Source organism: Anopheles funestus, chromosome 3RL (assembly GCF_943734845.2).
Source record: "Anopheles funestus chromosome 3RL, idAnoFuneDA-416_04, whole genome shotgun sequence".
Lineage (NCBI taxonomy): Eukaryota > Metazoa > Arthropoda > Insecta > Diptera > Culicidae > Anopheles > Anopheles funestus.
In genome coordinates, this window is record NC_064599.1 from 3,298,209 (window position 1) to 3,316,826 (window position 18,618).

The following is an 18,618-nucleotide window of genomic DNA, read 5'->3' on the forward strand; positions in this document are numbered from 1 at the left end:
TTACATCCTACAATTTACAGTTTCGTCCTTACAGTGGAAAAGAAAGCATTTAAATGTATGTTTTTCGCGAAACGAGCGAGAAAAAGGAAAAATTTCTAGTACATAGTACGCAGCGATGGAGACGCCTGGTCCGGTGATAAAAAATATTCTTTTTTTTTCTTACTACATGTTCTGAGCGTGGTTTCTGACCATAAGGTTTAATTTTTTTTAATCTATTGCCATTTTTTTATATTTCTCGCAGAAATTTCCTGCGCGTTTTAAAACATATTTTTCAAATTAAGAAAAAAAAATCTTCCCACAGCAGCTCCACCCAAGAGCTTTTCCAGGTGGTGTGCAGTGTACGGTACTACTTTGTGCTGGTATTTGTATGCGCTTTTTGGTGTCTGTATGTTCATGCGTTTGTGTGCGTATTTGTACAAAAAAGGGAAGCAAAAGCAATCCCCAATGTAATGCTATCATACGAAAAAGAGCGAAGGAAAAAACTTGTTCCAATAATTATTACGCTGATGATGTGTAAATGGACTGTACCGGTCTTCTCCTATATCCTCCTCGTGAGGTCGTTGATTTATCAAATTGAAATACTTTCACCGTAAGCTGTGTGTGTCCACTGGCTAGGCCAAAATCAGGCGCGCCCTTTTCGTCCTGCCTATTGCATGCGTGTGTATGTATGTACTTTGCCGTGGCGAGGAACGAGAGAGAGAGAGAGAGAGAGAGAAAGAGAGAAAGAAAGGCAGCATTTCCCACTACGCTACTACTCAAGGGCAGAAACGATGGTTTGTAAGCAGAGGGAATGAATGTTTGGGAGAAGCTCGGTTCGCTGCAGCATCCTTGTTACTGCTAGTTTGTGATGCTTTCCTTTCCTGTGGTTAAAAGGGGAAGCAAGAGAAATACACTCTTGAAATGTCTGAGCTCTTAAGTTGCACAAAAATTGACGATTGCGAAGGATGGTATAGAATCAAATATTGGACTGTATTTAAATTTTTATTTAGTTTTATTCTTTTTATTACATTTTAATTATCAATTCTACTTTTTACTATCATAAAAAACGCACAAATCAACTTCAATTATTTTTTTTCATCAAATTTTTCAAGATTTTGATGCCACATCTGCCACACCAGGTCTTGCCGTTTACGTAACAATTCATCAAAAGTGTTGCTCGCAAGATACGCGCTAGTTCTTAGCGTTATATTCACTTCCTTTGGCACAGGAGGCTCTCTTCACAAGTACATGGACAGCATACTGATGTGGTTGTGCGTGTATTTGTGAATGAAGTACGAGAAATAGCAAAAAACGACATATCTTGGAGATGGAAGAAAAAAGCTTCGTTCTCATTTTATTTTTTGCTCTTCAATCGCTTAAAAGAGAGAGAGAGAGGGAGAGAAATTGTGATCTGCGCTTTTCCTTTTTGGGAAAATTGTCGTCGCCATGGTTAAAATGTCAATCTCTCCAATAGTCCCCATTCGCAAATCCTTCAGGCGGTGGGAGAAAACAAAAACAGAGAAACATTCCATGTTGCGTAGCTTCACGGAATCATGAGAGAAATTCTTAAAAACGACCGAGTAAAAGCTCCCGAACGGATGGAAATTGGTGGAAATCTGTTCGCCCTGGGATACGTGCTGTGTGCGAGGGTTTTCCTTACGCTTCATCTTAGAGTCTTGAAGAGACTTAATTTAGTTTGTTTGTCATTATATTAGTAGGTAGCATTATATGCTTCATTTAAATTATATTCAGCACACATTTTTAATATTAATTTACTCTATTTTGCTATCTGTTTGATAATGATTGTTCCATTTTTCTATGCGTCTTCAAATGGTGGTGTACGTGCCTATCTTCATGTTCATTTTTTACTCTCACTTAATAAAAGAGAAGACTTTTCTATTTAAAAGTGTACGAGCGAATAGATGATGAATTAGACGAGGCAGCTGTTGAACTTTTCAGCCTTCAGGGAAATATGTTTTTTCTTTAAGTAAACATTTTATATGTATGCTCTTGCTTGAATAAAATTTGAATTTGTATGGAAGGAATTCCATGCCTTCCAGTTTGACGTACATGTCAAAATTTGATTGAGAGTTCAAATTTTTGGTAAAATAATAAGAAATGAGAGTAAAACATTAAAAAAAAGGCATGTTTCATCCTGACGTATCCACTGTATATAAGCTCCACTCTTTCTGGAGTTTCCACGCTCACACACATCCCAACCACCGATCTGTTACTCTCACTTCATTCAGAACAAGATTCAATGATAATGGCAGGAACGTCCTTAAGATGAGCAATTACTCTTATCGTACGACTTTTCCCACCCGTGTGTGCACAGCCCACCCCACGCACGCAACCTTTTCCAGTGTCAGGTACGCGCAGGATCGTCCCCTTCCAGCGGGCAGGTGGTGTTTGTAGTACTAGTAGTAATGGGTAGTAGTACTGGTAGTAGTACTACACTATACAATCCGTTCCGTTCCGTACTGTGTTATCTCTGTTATCAGCGAATGGCAATGCCGAATGGGCGCGCGATGATGGGGTTTGTGTGTTAGTGTGCGAGAGTTGAGTCGAATGTTTGAGAGCGAAAGGATATATACAATAATGGTGTATTTTAATGGTTGTGTTGCATGCTAATCGTTCAACTCCCCCGCGATGGTTGGTGTGTGTTAGTTACCAACAATTGCTCTTTCCTTGCATGCAATCTCTCTCACGTCTCTCTGCCAGCATCGGATGGTAAGAAAAAGGATGCTGAGCATATTTTCCGACCCGTTTCCACTATGAAAACGCGATCATCGATATACAAACCGTGTGTGCGTGTCCATGTGTTAGTGGTGAATTGTGGGGGCGCTTGTGCGTGTGCACGTTGGCCAGTTGGTGTGGCAGTTCCCCACTACCGAAGTCATCCCGTAATGGGCTCTCAACACCGCACACGATGATACCGCCTGATGCTCCTGGGACATCATAATCATCACCCACATGCTCACAGGAAGGTTACAATCTCGCTAGAGCTGTTGCTATATAAAAGTGTGCCCTGCACACCAACAGCAAGCATGCACACTTTGGAATGTACCCAATGCTGCCAGCTCTACACCCTCTCACGTAAAGCACGCACACGTGTGTGAATGTACCGTGGTGGTGCTGTTATGAGCTACTCTCTCTCTGGCCCCCTCGAAAAAGCCAGTCGACGGTGCAGCATCGGCATGTCCAGTTCTTCGGTTGGAAATGTGCGACTTGCTCCGCGCTGTACCATACAGCAGAAGAAGAAACCGTGCCGAGGAAAAGTGATGTATTACGGCAGTGATAAGATGAGCCAGCGCCCAGTATGTGTGCCCGCCCTAGTATACTGGTTGATATGATGCAGCACGGAGTACACATTTTATCAAACGCAGATCATCGTTATCATGTTGGAGATTTGGAGAGTTCCTTGTGAAAATACTGCTAGACTCGAAAAGCTGCCATTTCATAGCGCGGACGTAACAATATTCTAAAGTTGTGATTAGTGACAGAAGGATTCTAGAGCCTTACATATGCTGTGGCAAACAGACTCGTTCAAAAAGGTAATCAGTTTCTTGGTATATTATACCCAGAAAGGATACGTAAAATTGTATCAAGTGACTCCCCCGCAATCGTGTATTTCAAAAGTTGCATACTGGACACTAGTGATTCTCATAACTGTCAGGACATTTCGGTGCTGCTACTGTCAAAAGGTACATGACATAACCTCAATTTAGGGTGTAGTGTCCAGCTACGTCTTCTTTCTCTTTTTTTGTATTCGTGCTCTCCGTCTATCTGTCGGTGGAATGCAACAAAAAAAAAACCTGGAGAAAGAGAGCGCAGTGTTTTTGCAAACGGAAAATCGGATTTCTCTGCATGGTAAAGTACGAACGGAAAGGAGTTAGCATCATCATCAACGTCTTGAAGTGTCTGCATTTTGTTGTTGAATTATTGCTACCAACGCCCCTATCAAATGTGGATTTTTATGTTTTAAAAAATGATAAGATCTGTTAGTGAATTTAAAGTTTATTACAAGATCATCGTCCTCAACAATAGTTCAGTTAGTGTTGTATAAGCAGATAGTGTTGAGGACGCTACCCAACTGTTCTCCTGATTCTGGTGATATTATGTAGAAACAACATTGAACTACTGCTGTTAACCCCTTCGTTTAGGCGCATAACATAAGTGTAACTTGTTATGGTTATTATTTGTGACCTAACCCCTTCATATTCAACCTTTACACCAGCGATTGATCAATTCCAACTCTAACCGTCCCTCCAACCACTTTAAAGGAATAGTTTCGGATCAATAAATAGTTTTTATTTTTATTCCTTTCATCCTTCGTTTCCTTTGAGTTTAAAACCATCCCAAAAGTCCTCCTCACGACTCTTGTTAAGAGTTTTTATAGATGTTTTGGTCAAACATTAGCCAAACGCCTCAAACTTTACTCGCTCCATACATTTGCTTGAAACTCATAGGACGTATTGGTTTGTACTTTTCCTGTTTCATCAATTGTGGGTATTAAGTGGGATACTATAGTTATGAAGACCGTTGAATGTATGTGCGGATCGTACAAAAGGTACAAACTCCTGAGCCAGGAGGAAGTTTAGCATATCGTCCCTTACATGTTTCGTATCGTTTTTCTTGTTTATCATGTCAGAACCGCACCCTTCGTAACTTTAAAGGTATGTGGTTTAAAATGTGATCCTTAACCCCCTTGTGTGATCTAATCCCTATCGGCACATGATGTTGGGTAAATAAATTGTCCACGTTGTAAATTAAATAGCAACGGCTGGAATGGCTACCACAAACAGTTAACAACAGTGTGAACCAAAGTGTTCGGTTTTTACAAGACGGATCCAGCTTGGGAAAAAGTTTCTCATATTATTTCTAGCGGATGCGATTCGTCCTTGTTTCTTTCCGTGTAACGATTAAAAGGTAAATTAATTAGTTTCGCATCCTAGTACTGCGTGCGAGGACAAGCACCATGATGTGGATGTAAACCCACGCGGAAGGCAACCAAATTAATTTGAAATGAAACGCAAACAGTTAACTCTAGCACCACATTAACAGCGTACTCTCTTTACTCCATGATTGTACTCCATGATTGTACTCCATGATTTAATGTTTGGTGGTTAGTAAAGTAAGAAAAGAATCGAAAAACGGATATATTTACGGTCAAGTTTACTGCTCACTCTTAAATGCTTTGAAGTCTTTTTTTAATTAAACAAGAAATTCAATAAGGCGTCGCACATTTCGATCATCTGCAAGATCGCTTTTGAAAATGGTTTACTAACAGTTAAACGTTTGTCTCTTTTTTTCTTCTTACAGATGAGTCCGTACGACTATACTTGGCCTGCTGGCTGCAGAAGTACTGTGCGAGCTGGTTCGATCGAGACCAAGACCTGCAAAGCATATTCAGCAAAGCGTTCCTGGAGAAGATACTGCAGATCATCGTCCGTTACCTAACAGACGAGCCAAATGTAAGTAAATTTGAAGTAGAAAAAAATCAAACGAAAGTACTCCAAACCACGTATGTCAATGAAGAAGTTCTTTGGTTTAGTGACTCCCTCTCCACTGAAATCCTCTTTTCCCCAATCATCCGCAAAAAGCTCCATCATAAGGCCAATAGTAATCAACACATATTTTCACGCTCAATAACAACAAAACAAACAAATGTAACCACAGGAAGAAAAATCAAACTATCGCGAACATCATTTCATTTCCGTGTGGCTTCTTCGGGTAGCTCATTCACGCCCCATTTACTTCCCAGCCCAAAAAGGAGCCCAAGAGTTGAGTCCTGTTGGCGGCACTACCTTATCTCCTACAGTATGGGCATATGGTTCCTTCCAACACATACACACTTCGAAACCAACCCACACATTTGGACCACCTTCTACTCAATGGGCGAGTGAAAGATAGCGAAACAAGAAGGGCAGAACAGACAGGATCTCGCTCTCACAGTTATCATCCGCCCTTGTGCATAAGCTTTTGCCGGGCGCACGTTCACATTTGCGTTACATAATGTTAACAATTTTGGGCCGTGTTTGGAACGTTGGATGGTTGGGCAGCTCCCGGTAATTTTTTTATGGATTTCCCTGCACAGAGAAAACTTCAGCTGGTAGCGACTTGTCGTCTTGGCTGTGACTTTACTACTTGTTGCTGTGGGCCCGGCTTCCACCTAAGCTGGGTGTGTAACTTTTGCACGGAGTGGCATAAAAGTCATCTTCAACTGTTGCCCACTTGTACGTTGTTAACATGTTCTAATGATTGTTACAACCGTGCTGACACAAACTGACTTTGCTTCTTGTGTTTAGAATGTGTGAAGTACTTGCTGGAAGGGGGCGGGTAATAGGCTGCTTCAGGTGATGAATGATGGAATCTATTTAAGATGATTTAGATTGCTCAAACGTGTCTTTTGGCTGGTTAGCAGAAGTAGAGAAAGCAATAGTTGATTTAATTTAAAGTTTTGTTTTTTTTTATTGTATATTTTGCTACATTTCATCAGATATTAATTAAGATCCATTTTGTTGTAGGTTCGTGCTTCGTCATTCGAATCACTGACGTATCTGATTGAGAAAGGCTACCTAGACCGGGCGACCACGCTTAAGCTGAACATCGTCGAAGAGCTGGTCAGCAAACCGATCAACGAGCAGTTCATGGACATGTGCACCAACTACATCCATGTAAGTATATGCGCTTCTCTAACTTTCTTTCTTACCCTGATCTATCCTGCCAACGACGATGGCGTGTTGTTGTATACCTGCTGCTGCTTGAGATTTTCTTACCATATACACACTATTGTGCGAAGTGATAAAAAAGTGTTTAAAATAAAAGTGTCGTCAAGTGAATATTTTGCGTCGTTTCGATAGGTTAGTGTTAGTGGATTATTTTATGCGGCATTCTTTTGTCAGGAGGATAGATACCATAGGTACATTACTATTTCTTTTTATATGCAACATCGTTCGACAGCTTTTGCATTATGCTCACACTTCAAGTACTAGGGTGGTGTAAATCATTTCCAAAACACAGGCGGGTAAGAGTGGGAGGGTGCACAATCTGTGTCTCCAGAAGATATGCTGTAATAGTTCACTGACTTTCTTAGAAAAAGGATTACTGCTTAGCAATAGTATTATGAACACGTGACTGAAGACACATTGAGAAAGCCGGGTTTTGCAATGCTCATCTATCGTACAACAGTCAGCAGGAGGACGCCTATTTCTGGAGCTTTTGCTTCATATGTGTTAATATTCGTTATCTGCAGTCACAGCACCAAACACTTCGCTGCTAAGGAGAAAATATTAACACGCCTTTTTTGGGTGATTGGGAGGTGCTGCATAATGCTTTTAGGGGTGCCTTATTCAAAACTAGAATACGCATTACATAGATGAATGCTTGTATTTTCTTTGTTGATAACATTTCAAAGGAGTTCTTGTCGTGTTTCCGATTAATGTCCCAAAAATTACTCGTGTGTATAAAAAAAGAATCAATAAAATCAACAAATTAGCAGGATAATTATAATAAATTTCATTTCAACTGAGGGTTAATTCGTAGTTAGAAATGTAAAGTACATATTACAAAGGTAGTTACAATATTAAGCGCTAAAAATAAGGAGCTATTGATATGCATTGTATGATGTGTGGTGTTGGACAAAGTAGTTAAACAACAGTGTGTAAAAAAGTACATGGAAAGTAATTGTCGGACCAAGCCCGCAACGCGGGGTTTGTGGACTGCTTTCCATTGTCTAATTATGAAGCATTAAAACGTGTGACTACCGTATACTACTAGTGGTGTTGGTTTGTGTTGGTTTTGCTTATTAATTTGTGTGTGCGTGTGTGTGTGTGTCTGTGTATTTATTACTACTTATTACTGCTGGTGGTGGAATGGATATTTTCTTTTGGCTGTATTTTGTCTGCAAGAAAGACATGGGTAGTGAGATAGTGGCTTTAGTACTGGTAGATCTCACTACCTTGTCTTTCATGTTGATAGATACAATAGAGTATAATAATGAGTGATTAACGGCAGTATCTTCATCGTACGCACCTTTACCGAGGGATATGCATCCTCTTGACAATGTAAGGACTTTACGGAATAAGTCCACTTTTGGGTCTGGTGTGCTGTGGTGTGCTGGTTTTGTGTTATTTAGTTTTGTGCTTTTGTCCTTTTGTTTTTACTTCAAACATGAGATACTCAAGTTAATAATCAATGGTGGTGGTGATTATGTATTAATGCTGCTTATGTTTGTTTCTTTTAACTTATAACTTATTGTTGTGTCTTATTTACATTCCATGATTTTTGCAGTTTATTTTATTATAAGTCTTTTATATTTGATAGAAAAATCTTAATTATAGTTTTAAATTCTTAATTTTAAGTTAGAGGAAGTTTTGTTTTTGCTTTTTCCATATATTACACTTAAGTTTTTCTTTTGTTTGTGGTTGGTATCGGTTGATATTGTATAATGATTTACTTTTTTTACCACCACAAATTTAAATACCACCGTTTACTGTAAACAAACTAAACTCTGCTTCAGGTGCAATGCGTTGTCATCAAACCTGGTTGTTGTAGCTTGCTCTGATAGTTGCTATCACAGCCAGCTTTGATGAGCAACGCGTCACCTGCCGATCTTCATCGAGCCCTGCGGTGGGTTATTACACTCTCAATACGATCTTAGTTGATCTTGCTACGATCATGCTATTGTTATTTTATTTAATTTTTAGTTTTACGAATTTCTTCCGATAAGTCATCCGTTTTGGTACATTTTCGACCACGATTGTAGGACTTGAAATAAAAAGATTCTCCGCTATAGTACTACCACTTAAAAATTTGATTTTATCCGTTAAAACACTCGTTTCAATATTGAGTTTAGGTAGGTTATAGGATAAATTTTCATTTAATTTTTTTACGAGGAAGGAAGAAAGATGGATCATAATTTAGCAGTCAAAGTTGTAAAGTGTTAAAAAAATATTAATATCATACCGGAATATTTTGTTAAATGCGAAATAGAATAGCGGAGCGATAGTGAAAGGTGTATAGCAAGGAAGCGAAATGTATAGACTCTACATTAGTGATAGGAAAAAAAACCAATACATATAGTCGAATCGCAAAAATGAAGTCGTATCGAAAAAACCACACACAACGGACTGGGCTCATCAATTGGTTGTGGCTATGTGTTTATCACCAAATAAACCGGACTTGTTTTCCGCTATTCACTATCATATCACAGCCATTTTGATGAGCTCGGTCGGGTGCTGAAACACATCTGGTCCTCGGGTCGTCTCACCCCATGCATAAATAGTACTCGTGGTTCGGTGTTTTTTGGAGTATAGATGTTTTAATTTCCCACTAACGGAAGAAAGGTTCACATTTTGTTCTATTCATTTTTCGATTTAAATTTGTTTTCAAATATGTGTTTCCTTAGTTTCCTTTCGCACACTGCGCACTATATATATAAATATATGAACAAATTCCATTTAAATAGGTACAATTTATCTGGTGGTACAGGCGGACGAAAGAAGAAATGAATTTAGTGGCAGAAATGATAAATTAAAACACGACAAAAATTGATTCTTGTTTCCTTATAATAAGTCACGATATGATTTTATTAAATTAAAAGCTCACCAGTACGGTTATTTTAAACAAAACAGTGTAATCTTATTAACAATGTTAAGGTATGGTCGTCCGTATCAACTGAAGCGGATGATGAGCGTCATGATAAGTGTTTGTTTGATTGTGTTCCTCCAAACAGCTGGAAGAAAGATTCTGCTCGTGGTCAGGTCGTAAAAATGGTTGTGCTGTGTTGATTTGAGCAATGTTCATATCACAGCCATTTTGACGAGTTTGACTGCTCGTGAGCGATAATCATCGTGGCCATAATCAAGATTATGCCGGATCTTCGTCAGCGGCTGCCTCACAACACAACTGTGCATTTGTTTCTGTGCCGCTCTCAAAGTGGTTGTGAAATGCGTCCTTTGTGGGGTATCCAATTCGCATATCACAGCCAGCTTTGAAGAGCGCCACGGGATCGAATATTCATCTCGGAGAAGCATAAGTGCGTTGTAAAGTGTTTGATCTTAGTGACGAATAAGAATGATGACCTTTGGAAATATAAACGTACGCATGTCCTGTCTCTCAAAGTGGCTGTGAAATGGTGCACTTTCGATATGATATCTCATATCACAGCCAGCTTTGATGAGCTAGGCCGTGTGACGATACGACCGCATCACTCCGGTGATCTTCTGGGCAGGAAGAGTAGTGCAAAACTGAATGTGAGTTAGTGTTCGATCTACAGTGTATAAATATGCTTTAAATCTCTCAAAAGTAAGGTTACAACAACACAGTTCCGTCGTCTATTTTCATATTAATTCAATGCGCTCAAATGTTCATGTTTATTTTGTTCATTTTCTAATTTTTTCTTTAATTTGTTTCTCTCTTTTCATAACGTTTCATTGCATTCGCAACTCACACCTACTCAACTACTCGATCAACAACAAACTCGTCCGCCGCATGTCTGCAATGGCGATCGTCTGCATACAGCTGATGGTAAAGATTGCCCCGCTGGTGGGTTGCTCCAAGACGCACGAGCTACTGTACAGTCGCTTCGTGAAAATGTGTACCTGTAAGATCAACTTCGTCCGCAAGGAATGTGCCACCGCCTTTCCCGTGATGTGCGAAGTCTTAGGCAACGAAGTGTTCGAAAAAAATCTGGTAAGTGAAAGATGCTGGCTTGTAGTCCATCCCGCTTGTTCGGTGAAAGTGTGTGAAGTTGGGGAGAAATCAACTCTATCCGGTATTTTTGCAGCTGCCAATATTCATGAAATTGTGCGAGGATGAAATTTGGACTGTGCGCAAGGCCTGTGCGGAGGTGATGCCATTCATTGCACTGCTTTGCACGCTTGAAAAACGTCGCAAGGTGCTGGTACCGGCATACAAGAAGTTCATGTTCGACACAAGTCTTTGGGTGATCAAGGCGGCACTAAAGGTAATGGAACATCATCCCAGCCCATTGGTTAGAACAGTCTTTTGAAATCTTTTTTTGGTACATTTCTATCTCGCTAGAATTTGGGTCGGTTTTTGGCGACGTTTGCGCAGCTGCAGATACTAGGGCTTGCGTACAATGGCAGCCTGGAGCTGTCGATAACGAATGCGGCCGATGAAGCGTTCTCCGAGCTGATGGGCAATGCGCGACAACTTGCCCACGGCAGTCAGCAACCGGCTGCGAGTGTGCTGTTAAAGAACTTCGAGTCTTACGAGCAGCGGTTCAAAGAATCGATCCAGCGACATGCGCTGCTGTCGCTGGTGAAATCTTCCGATGATGATGGTCCATCGTGGAAGTCGGCTTCACCGCGGTCCGAGGATCGAATCAACGTGGAGGCGTATCTCGCGTCGCTAGTGTTCGTCGAGGAGCATCTGTCCCAGCGTCAGTCGACCGGTTCAACATCGGACGATGGTGGTGGTGGTATATCTAAGATAGCGGACTTTTACTACGTGCGCCACAAGTCACTGTCGTCTAGCTCGTCGATCGCATCAACATCGCCGACACCGTCACCACTGTATCGCGCCAACCAGAGTTACGATGAGAAGAATCCGCTGAATCGCTTCATGCGTTACTGTTCGCCGCTCAAGAACAACTTCGAGCACGCGTTCGCCAACCCATCGGGAAGCGATGGTGGAGATCAGGGTGGTGGTAGCGATGCCTTCGACAACCATGGCCACTGGGACTCGGAGGACGATAACTACGGTTCCAACCATCTGCACCATCTGCCGGATCTTAGTTTGGCCGGAGCGGACGTGGAGGGTGGCGGCGGCAGTGGAGTCATCTATGACAGCGATAATCCAAAGCATCAGCAGGCGGACGGTGGAGGAGGCGAAGCAGGAGGGCTGGACTTTATCCTGGAGGCGGGCGAAGAGGACGAAAATGCGATCGACGAATGTTTCAATTCGCATCAGTTCTGGTACATTAGTCCGGGTCTTGCGTTGGATTTGGAGTTCATCGACAAAGAGGAAACGGCGACGGGCGAAGAGGAAAAGGAGGAATCCGATGCGAGCAATAATAACATTCAGGAGGTTCACGAGCGTGCTAATGTGGAAGGAAAACTTGGAACGCCAGCAGCACCAGCCGCAGTAACACCAGCAGTTGGGTTGGCGGCAGAAGATAGCAGAAATAATAATCTGCTGCAGCAGGGCACTGGTGGCAACAGCAGCAGCAGCACCAGCAGTGAGTCGCCTACTGTTGGCGAAACGGACTCTTCTTCAGCCGCCATGGTGGTGGAAGACAACGAGAACCAAAATGATAGCGACTCAAGCTACGGCAGTATCAATAACAACGAGACCGAGAACAACAAACTGATCTACCTGTACGAGGATCTGCTACCGTCCCAATCACAATCGCAATCCGGTTCCGCAGGACAGACGGCGGGCAATACAACGGCAAGCAACAATAATGCCGGTGCGGGCAGTGGTAATGCTCCCGGCGGGACATCGGGTGGTGCCGGCAGTAGCAGCAGCACAGTAACACCAACAATGACCACGGTGGAACGAATCCGTGCTGCGGAACAGCTGAAAACTCTCATCCGCTGGGAGAACGAAGAGGTCGAGTGGAATCTGCTCGAGGACTTCCTGCACATGAAGAACGTCAACAAGGAGCTGTGCCAGGACTGTGCGTACAATTTTCCCGCCGTGGTGCTTACGTTCGGTGACAAATTTTGGCCAATTTTGAACCGCTACTTCTTTGACTTGTGCGCCGACATTCAGGACTCGGTTCGGCGCACGATGGCCGCGTCGATCAGCAAGATCGCGCTTATCATCGGGCGGGAACAGGCAACGCGCGATCTGGTACCATCGTACACGGAGTTTCTGCTCGATGCGGACGACATCAAGTTCGAGGTGGTGCGCACACTGGCCGAGTTCCTGCGAGTGATCGATGCGTGCGAACACGAAACACTGATGAACCATCTCGGCATGTGTTTGCAACCGCCGCTCAATATGATGAACTGGCGCTTCCGGGAGCTGGCTGGTCAACAGATTGTCGAACTGGCCCGCATGCACACCGCGATTCGCAAGGAGAACTGTCTGCTCTTCCTGACTGGGCTAGCAATGCGGCTCATGCTAGACAAGTATGACAGTGTCCGAAAGGCTGGCATCGATGCGGTACGTTTAGATGCTTAATGTTACCTTCGAGGATAGACTTTAATGTTTTTTTTCTACTTTTTTTATACAGTTCGTCGAATGCAGCCACGAGTTCCAGCAAAATGACAAGGTGTTTGAGTTCTTCAATAAGCACTTTGCCTTCTATAGCAACTGGCGTCGCCGTCAGACGTATGTGATAGCGGCTGGAAAAATGGTAAATTCAAACGAATTGGCACACAAAACAACAAAAAATCCTTATACTCAAAACGAAAATTATCTCCTTTCTTTCATTCAGCTCGAGACTGATCGTGTCGAGGTAAAAATCTTCCGCAAACATGTGTTCAACAATGTACTCAAATTGGCCGACGACGCGGTGCCGAATGTTAGAATACAAGTCGCCAAGTGCCTCAAGGAAATCATTGCTCCCCATCGTACGTATTGCTGTTATCCGCAAACATGTCGATTCCTTGCTTTATAGCGCATCTGTGTAAAAACCGTTTGTGTTCCATCCTTTTTTTTCTCCTGCAGCCAAATTTGCAAACGATCCCCTGGTCGAACCGACGCTACAGAAGCTACGCACCGATAAGGATTGTGATGTGCGGGGTCACGTGGACGGTTACCAGAGCCTTGAGGAGGAGATGGCAGCTGGTGGTAGTGGTGGTGGATCGGGCGCATCCAGTGCTAGCACAATGATGATGACGTCGGGCGAAAGTGAATCGCATCAGGATGCATCGTCCCCATCGACCGGTTCGCTGGCCGAATCATCCGTTTCATCGCATCTTTCCTATGCGGAGGTTACGAGTGGATACTTCGGTTCGGCCATGTCCTCCCTTACGTTGGATGATCATCAGTTTTCCGGCGATATGCGCCAACAGCAGCAACAAGACGAGGAGCACGAGCTGAAGGATGAGGAGGAGGTACAGCTCATTGCCGGATCGTCCGAACGTGGTGTTGATGTATCGAACGAGCAAATACCCGGCATCGTGGAAAGGCCAAACGAGGAAGAGGACGATGATTGTGGTGAGGAAGCGATCGAACAACCGACGTCGTCCATGTCGACCGATGACGATGCGGCATACTGTTCCGAGATGGAAACTTCCTCTGCCGTCTCGACGCCATCGGTGGCAACGGCGGCTGTTCTGGCTACCATTCCATTGCAGAATGTTACGATGACTAGCACCACCAGCAGTAGCAACAGCAGCGTCAGCAGCAGCAGCCAAGTCGTGCCATCGTCCGACAGTACGGACGACTTGTCGGATATTGTAAATGGTGAAACCGTACCGACGTCGCTTCCCACGCCACCTACCACCACAGCTAGCGATAGTGCTGTGCCGAAGAAAGCATCCGACACAAGTGCAACAGGGGCCGGAGGCAACAGCACCACCAACACGCCCAAGATGAGGGATAACTTCTTCCGGAGACGTTCCAAAGGCAAGAAGTAACTGTTGATGATCATGTAACCGGGAGCACGCACTAACCACACCTCCTCGTCCTGCTCGTAATCCTCCCGACCAACAGCTATTAACATTTAGTTGTCACGCGTAATGCAAGTCGAGAGCGCGCGGGAAAAGCGAGAATTTTAGGCGATTGTTAATACTACTACCCAACTATTACTATCATTACTTCCGCTACGAAAAGCGTCTGGTGGTTGTAAAAGCGATGCTTGAGTTTATTTTTTTTTAATGAATATAGAGAACAATTCTTCCTCGCGTCCCGAATGACCACCGATAGAAAAAAGAAGAAGCAAAACTACACAATTTGCCGAAAAAAACACGCACACACACAGAAACGCGGTCGCGCCCTTTCAATTTTGATTAATTAGTTTTGGTAGGATTGCACGCGCGTCGCACAGAGAGGTTAGGTTTTGTTAATTTGCTGTGCTTCTGTCCTCTTGCTATTTACTATTTCTTTGCACCCAGCTCACCGTACGCGGCTGTGTGTGTGTTTGTATGTGTGGTCGCCTGTTTAATTTAGCATAATCCAATCTAATTCAAGAACTGCTAGATAAATTAGTGTGGAGACGTTCCGTTTTGTTTACAAGCCACCGTTTGTTGTCCTTTTTGTTTTAGTTTGCAGCAAGACAAATAAAAGTGGTGGTCGCAAGATATAAGCAAAGAAACACATTACATGATCATCATGGAACGGCTGCCAGCAGTCGAGAGAGAAAGAGAGAGAAAAGAGAGGAAGGTTAGAATTGTTAAATAATATCTTACCACATAGAAACCGGCGTTTCTGTTATATCTTTCCAACAAATAAAATTCTAGTAGCTCCAGACTCAGGCGATAAAAGCGAAGCGTGCGAAAGGACGAAAGTTTATGGTAAGTGGAAGAGAAAGAATTACAAGCATATTATAATTACATTAGAGAAGCGAAATGATGGACTGCTGTGTAAACACGATGTGAAGCGCGATGTGATTAAAACAAAAAACAAAAACCGGATAATGAAAGAGATGTAAAACAACCAACAATTTCGATCGAGTTTATTGTGTCCGAAATATCGAACCCCGAAACGTGATGAAAGAAGTCGTGTGTTTGAAACGTGGCATAAACACTAATGTGAAAAACAGGTATGTAACAAATGAAAACGAAGGATTTATCTAACCATTTATTTGGCTTCCCTTCGTTTTATTTTCGTTGATTTATTTCCATTCCATAGATTCAGAAATATTTTGCTATTTGAAATTGATCCACATAAAATAAGCAATTTCATCGTTTTTTTGCCGTGGTTCGCTAGAGAGATGTGCAAAGTGAGTAAGAGTGAGATAGTGAGTTGAAACGTTGTATTGAACGAGTTTCGTTCACTCACCATGAGGAGTTTTAGCGACTCTTTGTTCACTCACTCACTCATGAGTGTAAGCATGTAGCCGTGGTGAGTCGAGTCGCAAAAAGAGTAAAAAACGTGAGTTGAAAGGAAAATTTCATTTCATTAGACTATAGCCTTACCATTTTTTTGAGTAATTTAATAAAATATTATAAATGGATTTATTTTAATGAGATTTGGTTGAAATATTTTTTTTCCACTCAAATAATGCTTTAAAAGAAGAAAAGTATAAAAAATAACAAAAAAAATTAAAAAAAAAATTTCAACTTGAAATTTTTGGTTAAGGCTTAAAAACACCCCCCCCCCCCACTCACGGTCACTCATCTGCGTGTCAATTTTTCGTACAGGGTGGTTCGGAGACTATGCAATGTGGCCTGAATTTGATTTTTTTTACAATTACTATTAAATTGTAAGGAGGTTTTCGCATAGTGAAAAGTGATTTATTCATCGAGGAACCAAGTTCCATACGCTGTTTGTGAAACCGTAAAATTTTCCTCATTTTTGGCCCAACTTTGCCCCATAGCTCCGCCGGTATCCAAGATATCGCCAAACTTTCCTCTGGCCATGGCTAGATGGCACTTGTGGCTAGATTTCGTCCATGCACCACTAATCGCTATCATGTCTGTGGCCGGAGCTATTCGCGAAAGCTCCAACGGATCGCCAATCTTTGACCTGTGGTCGATAGATGGTACCAATTGCTACATTTTCTTCTTCGACGGCCATGCCCTCAGGTGTCTGTGTCTCGAAACATAATTAAAAAACACGCAACCGATTTCGAACCACCCTGCACGAAAAAAAGTCACTCAAATGAGTGCCCGTGAGTGGGGGGGGTCGTGTTTCAGACTTTAGCCAAATTTTTATAAGGCTTACTACCCCTTGCCATTTTTTTGAGAAATTTAGCAAAATTTAAAAATTTGTTTAATTTTAATGCGAATTCGTGCAATAAGTTTCTGTTCACTCAAATAATGCTTTAAATTAAAAAAAGAATAAAAAATCAGAAAAAAAATTTAAAAAATTTTTCAACTCGAAAATTTCATAAGGGGTACCCCTTGCCATTTTTTTGAGAAATTTAGCAAAATTTAAAAATTTGTTTTATTTTAATGCGAAATTGTTGCAATGGGTTCCTTTTCACTCAAACAATGCTTTAAATTAAAAAAAGGTAAAAAATAATGAAAAAATTGAAAAAATCTATAAATTTGTCAATCCAGTAAGGCCCATTTTCGCACCAAGTTTTGCCTATAACTCGGTCGGTATCCAACGGATCGCCAATCTTTAACCTGTGGTCGATAGATGGCATCAATGGCTACATTTTCTTCTTGGACGGCCATGCCCTCAGATAACTGTGCCAGAAGTTATGCTAGGAACCAAGTTCCTTACCCTGTTTGAGAAAATGTAAAATTTTCCTCATTTTTGCACCAAGTTTTGCCTATAACTCGGTCGATATCTAACGGATCTCCAATCTTTGCCTGTGGTCGATAGATGGCATCAATGGCTACATTTTCTTCTTGGACGGCCATGCCCTCAGATGACTGTGCCAGAAGTTATGCGAGGAACCAAGTTCCTTACCCTGTTTGAGAAAATGTAAAATTTTCCTCATTTTTGCACCAAATTTTGCCTATAACTCGGTCGGTATGTAACGGATCTCCAATCTTTGCCTGTGGTCGATAGATGGCATCAATGGCTACATTTTCTTCTTGGACGGCCATGCCCTTAGATGTCTGTGCCAGAAGTTATGCGAGGAACCAAGTTCCTTACCCTGTTTGAGAAAATGTAAAATGTTCCTCATTTTTCTGCAATTCAGCAAAATTTTTAAAATGTGATATATTTTATTGCGAATTTGTTGCAATAAGTTTCTTTTCACTCAAATATTGCTTTAAATTGAAAAAAGAATAAAAAATCAGAAAAAAAATTCAAAAAAATTTTCCACTCGAAAATTTCATAAGGGGTACCCCTTGCCATTTTTTTGAGAAATTTAGCAAAATTTAAAAATTTGTTTTATTTTAATGCGAAATTGTTGCAATGGGTTCCTTTTCACTCAAACAATGCTTTAAATTAAAAAAAGGTAAAAAATAATGAAAAAAATTGAAAAAATCTATAAATTTGTCAATCCAGTAAGGCCCATTTTCGCACCAAGTTTTGCCTATAACTCGGTCGGTATCCAACGGATCGCCAATCTTTAACCTGTGGTCGATAGATGGCATCAATGGCTACATTTTCTTCGTGGACGGCCATGCCCTCAGATGACTGTGCCAGAAGTTATGCGAGGAACCAAGTTCCTTACCCTGTTTGAGAAAATGTAAAATTTTCCTCATTTTTGCACCAAATTTTGCCTATAACTCGGTCGGTATGTAACGGATCTCCAATCTTTGCCTGTGGTCGATAGATGGCATCAATGGCTACATTTTCTTCTTGGACGGCCATGCCCTTAGATGTCTGTGCCAGAAGTTATGCGAGGAACCAAGTTCCTTACCCTGTTTGAGAAAATGTAAAATGTTCCTCATTTTTCTGCAATTCAGCAAAATTTTTAAATGTGATATATTTTATTGCGAATTTGTTGTAATAAGTTTCTTTTCACTCAAATATTGCTTTAAATTAAAAAAAGAATAAAAAATCAGAAAAAAAATTCAAAAAAATTTTCCACTCGAAAATTTCATAAGGGGTACCCCTTGCCATTTTTTTGAGAAATTTAGCAAAATTTAAAAA

General features: G+C 41.6%; 1 protein-coding gene across 2 annotated transcripts in view; it reads left to right on the forward strand.

Moving 5' to 3' along the window:
* Positions 1-15,562, forward strand: part of LOC125771128 (serine/threonine-protein phosphatase 4 regulatory subunit 1-like) — a 103,443-nt gene extending 87,881 nt beyond the window's left edge. For both annotated transcript variants that reach the window (XM_049441459.1, XM_049441458.1), the window contains 8 exons: positions 5,302-5,453; positions 6,507-6,656; positions 10,504-10,674; positions 10,769-10,948; positions 11,026-13,116; positions 13,187-13,309; positions 13,391-13,526; positions 13,624-15,562. In XM_049441459.1, coding sequence (XP_049297416.1) covers positions 5,302-5,453; positions 6,507-6,656; positions 10,504-10,674; positions 10,769-10,948; positions 11,026-13,116; positions 13,187-13,309; positions 13,391-13,526; positions 13,624-14,537 — 3,917 coding nt within the window. In that variant the 3' untranslated portion in view covers positions 14,538-15,562. The remainder of the gene's footprint in view (positions 1-5,301; positions 5,454-6,506; positions 6,657-10,503; positions 10,675-10,768; positions 10,949-11,025; positions 13,117-13,186; positions 13,310-13,390; positions 13,527-13,623) is intronic.
* Positions 15,563-18,618: the final 3,056 nt, after the last annotated feature.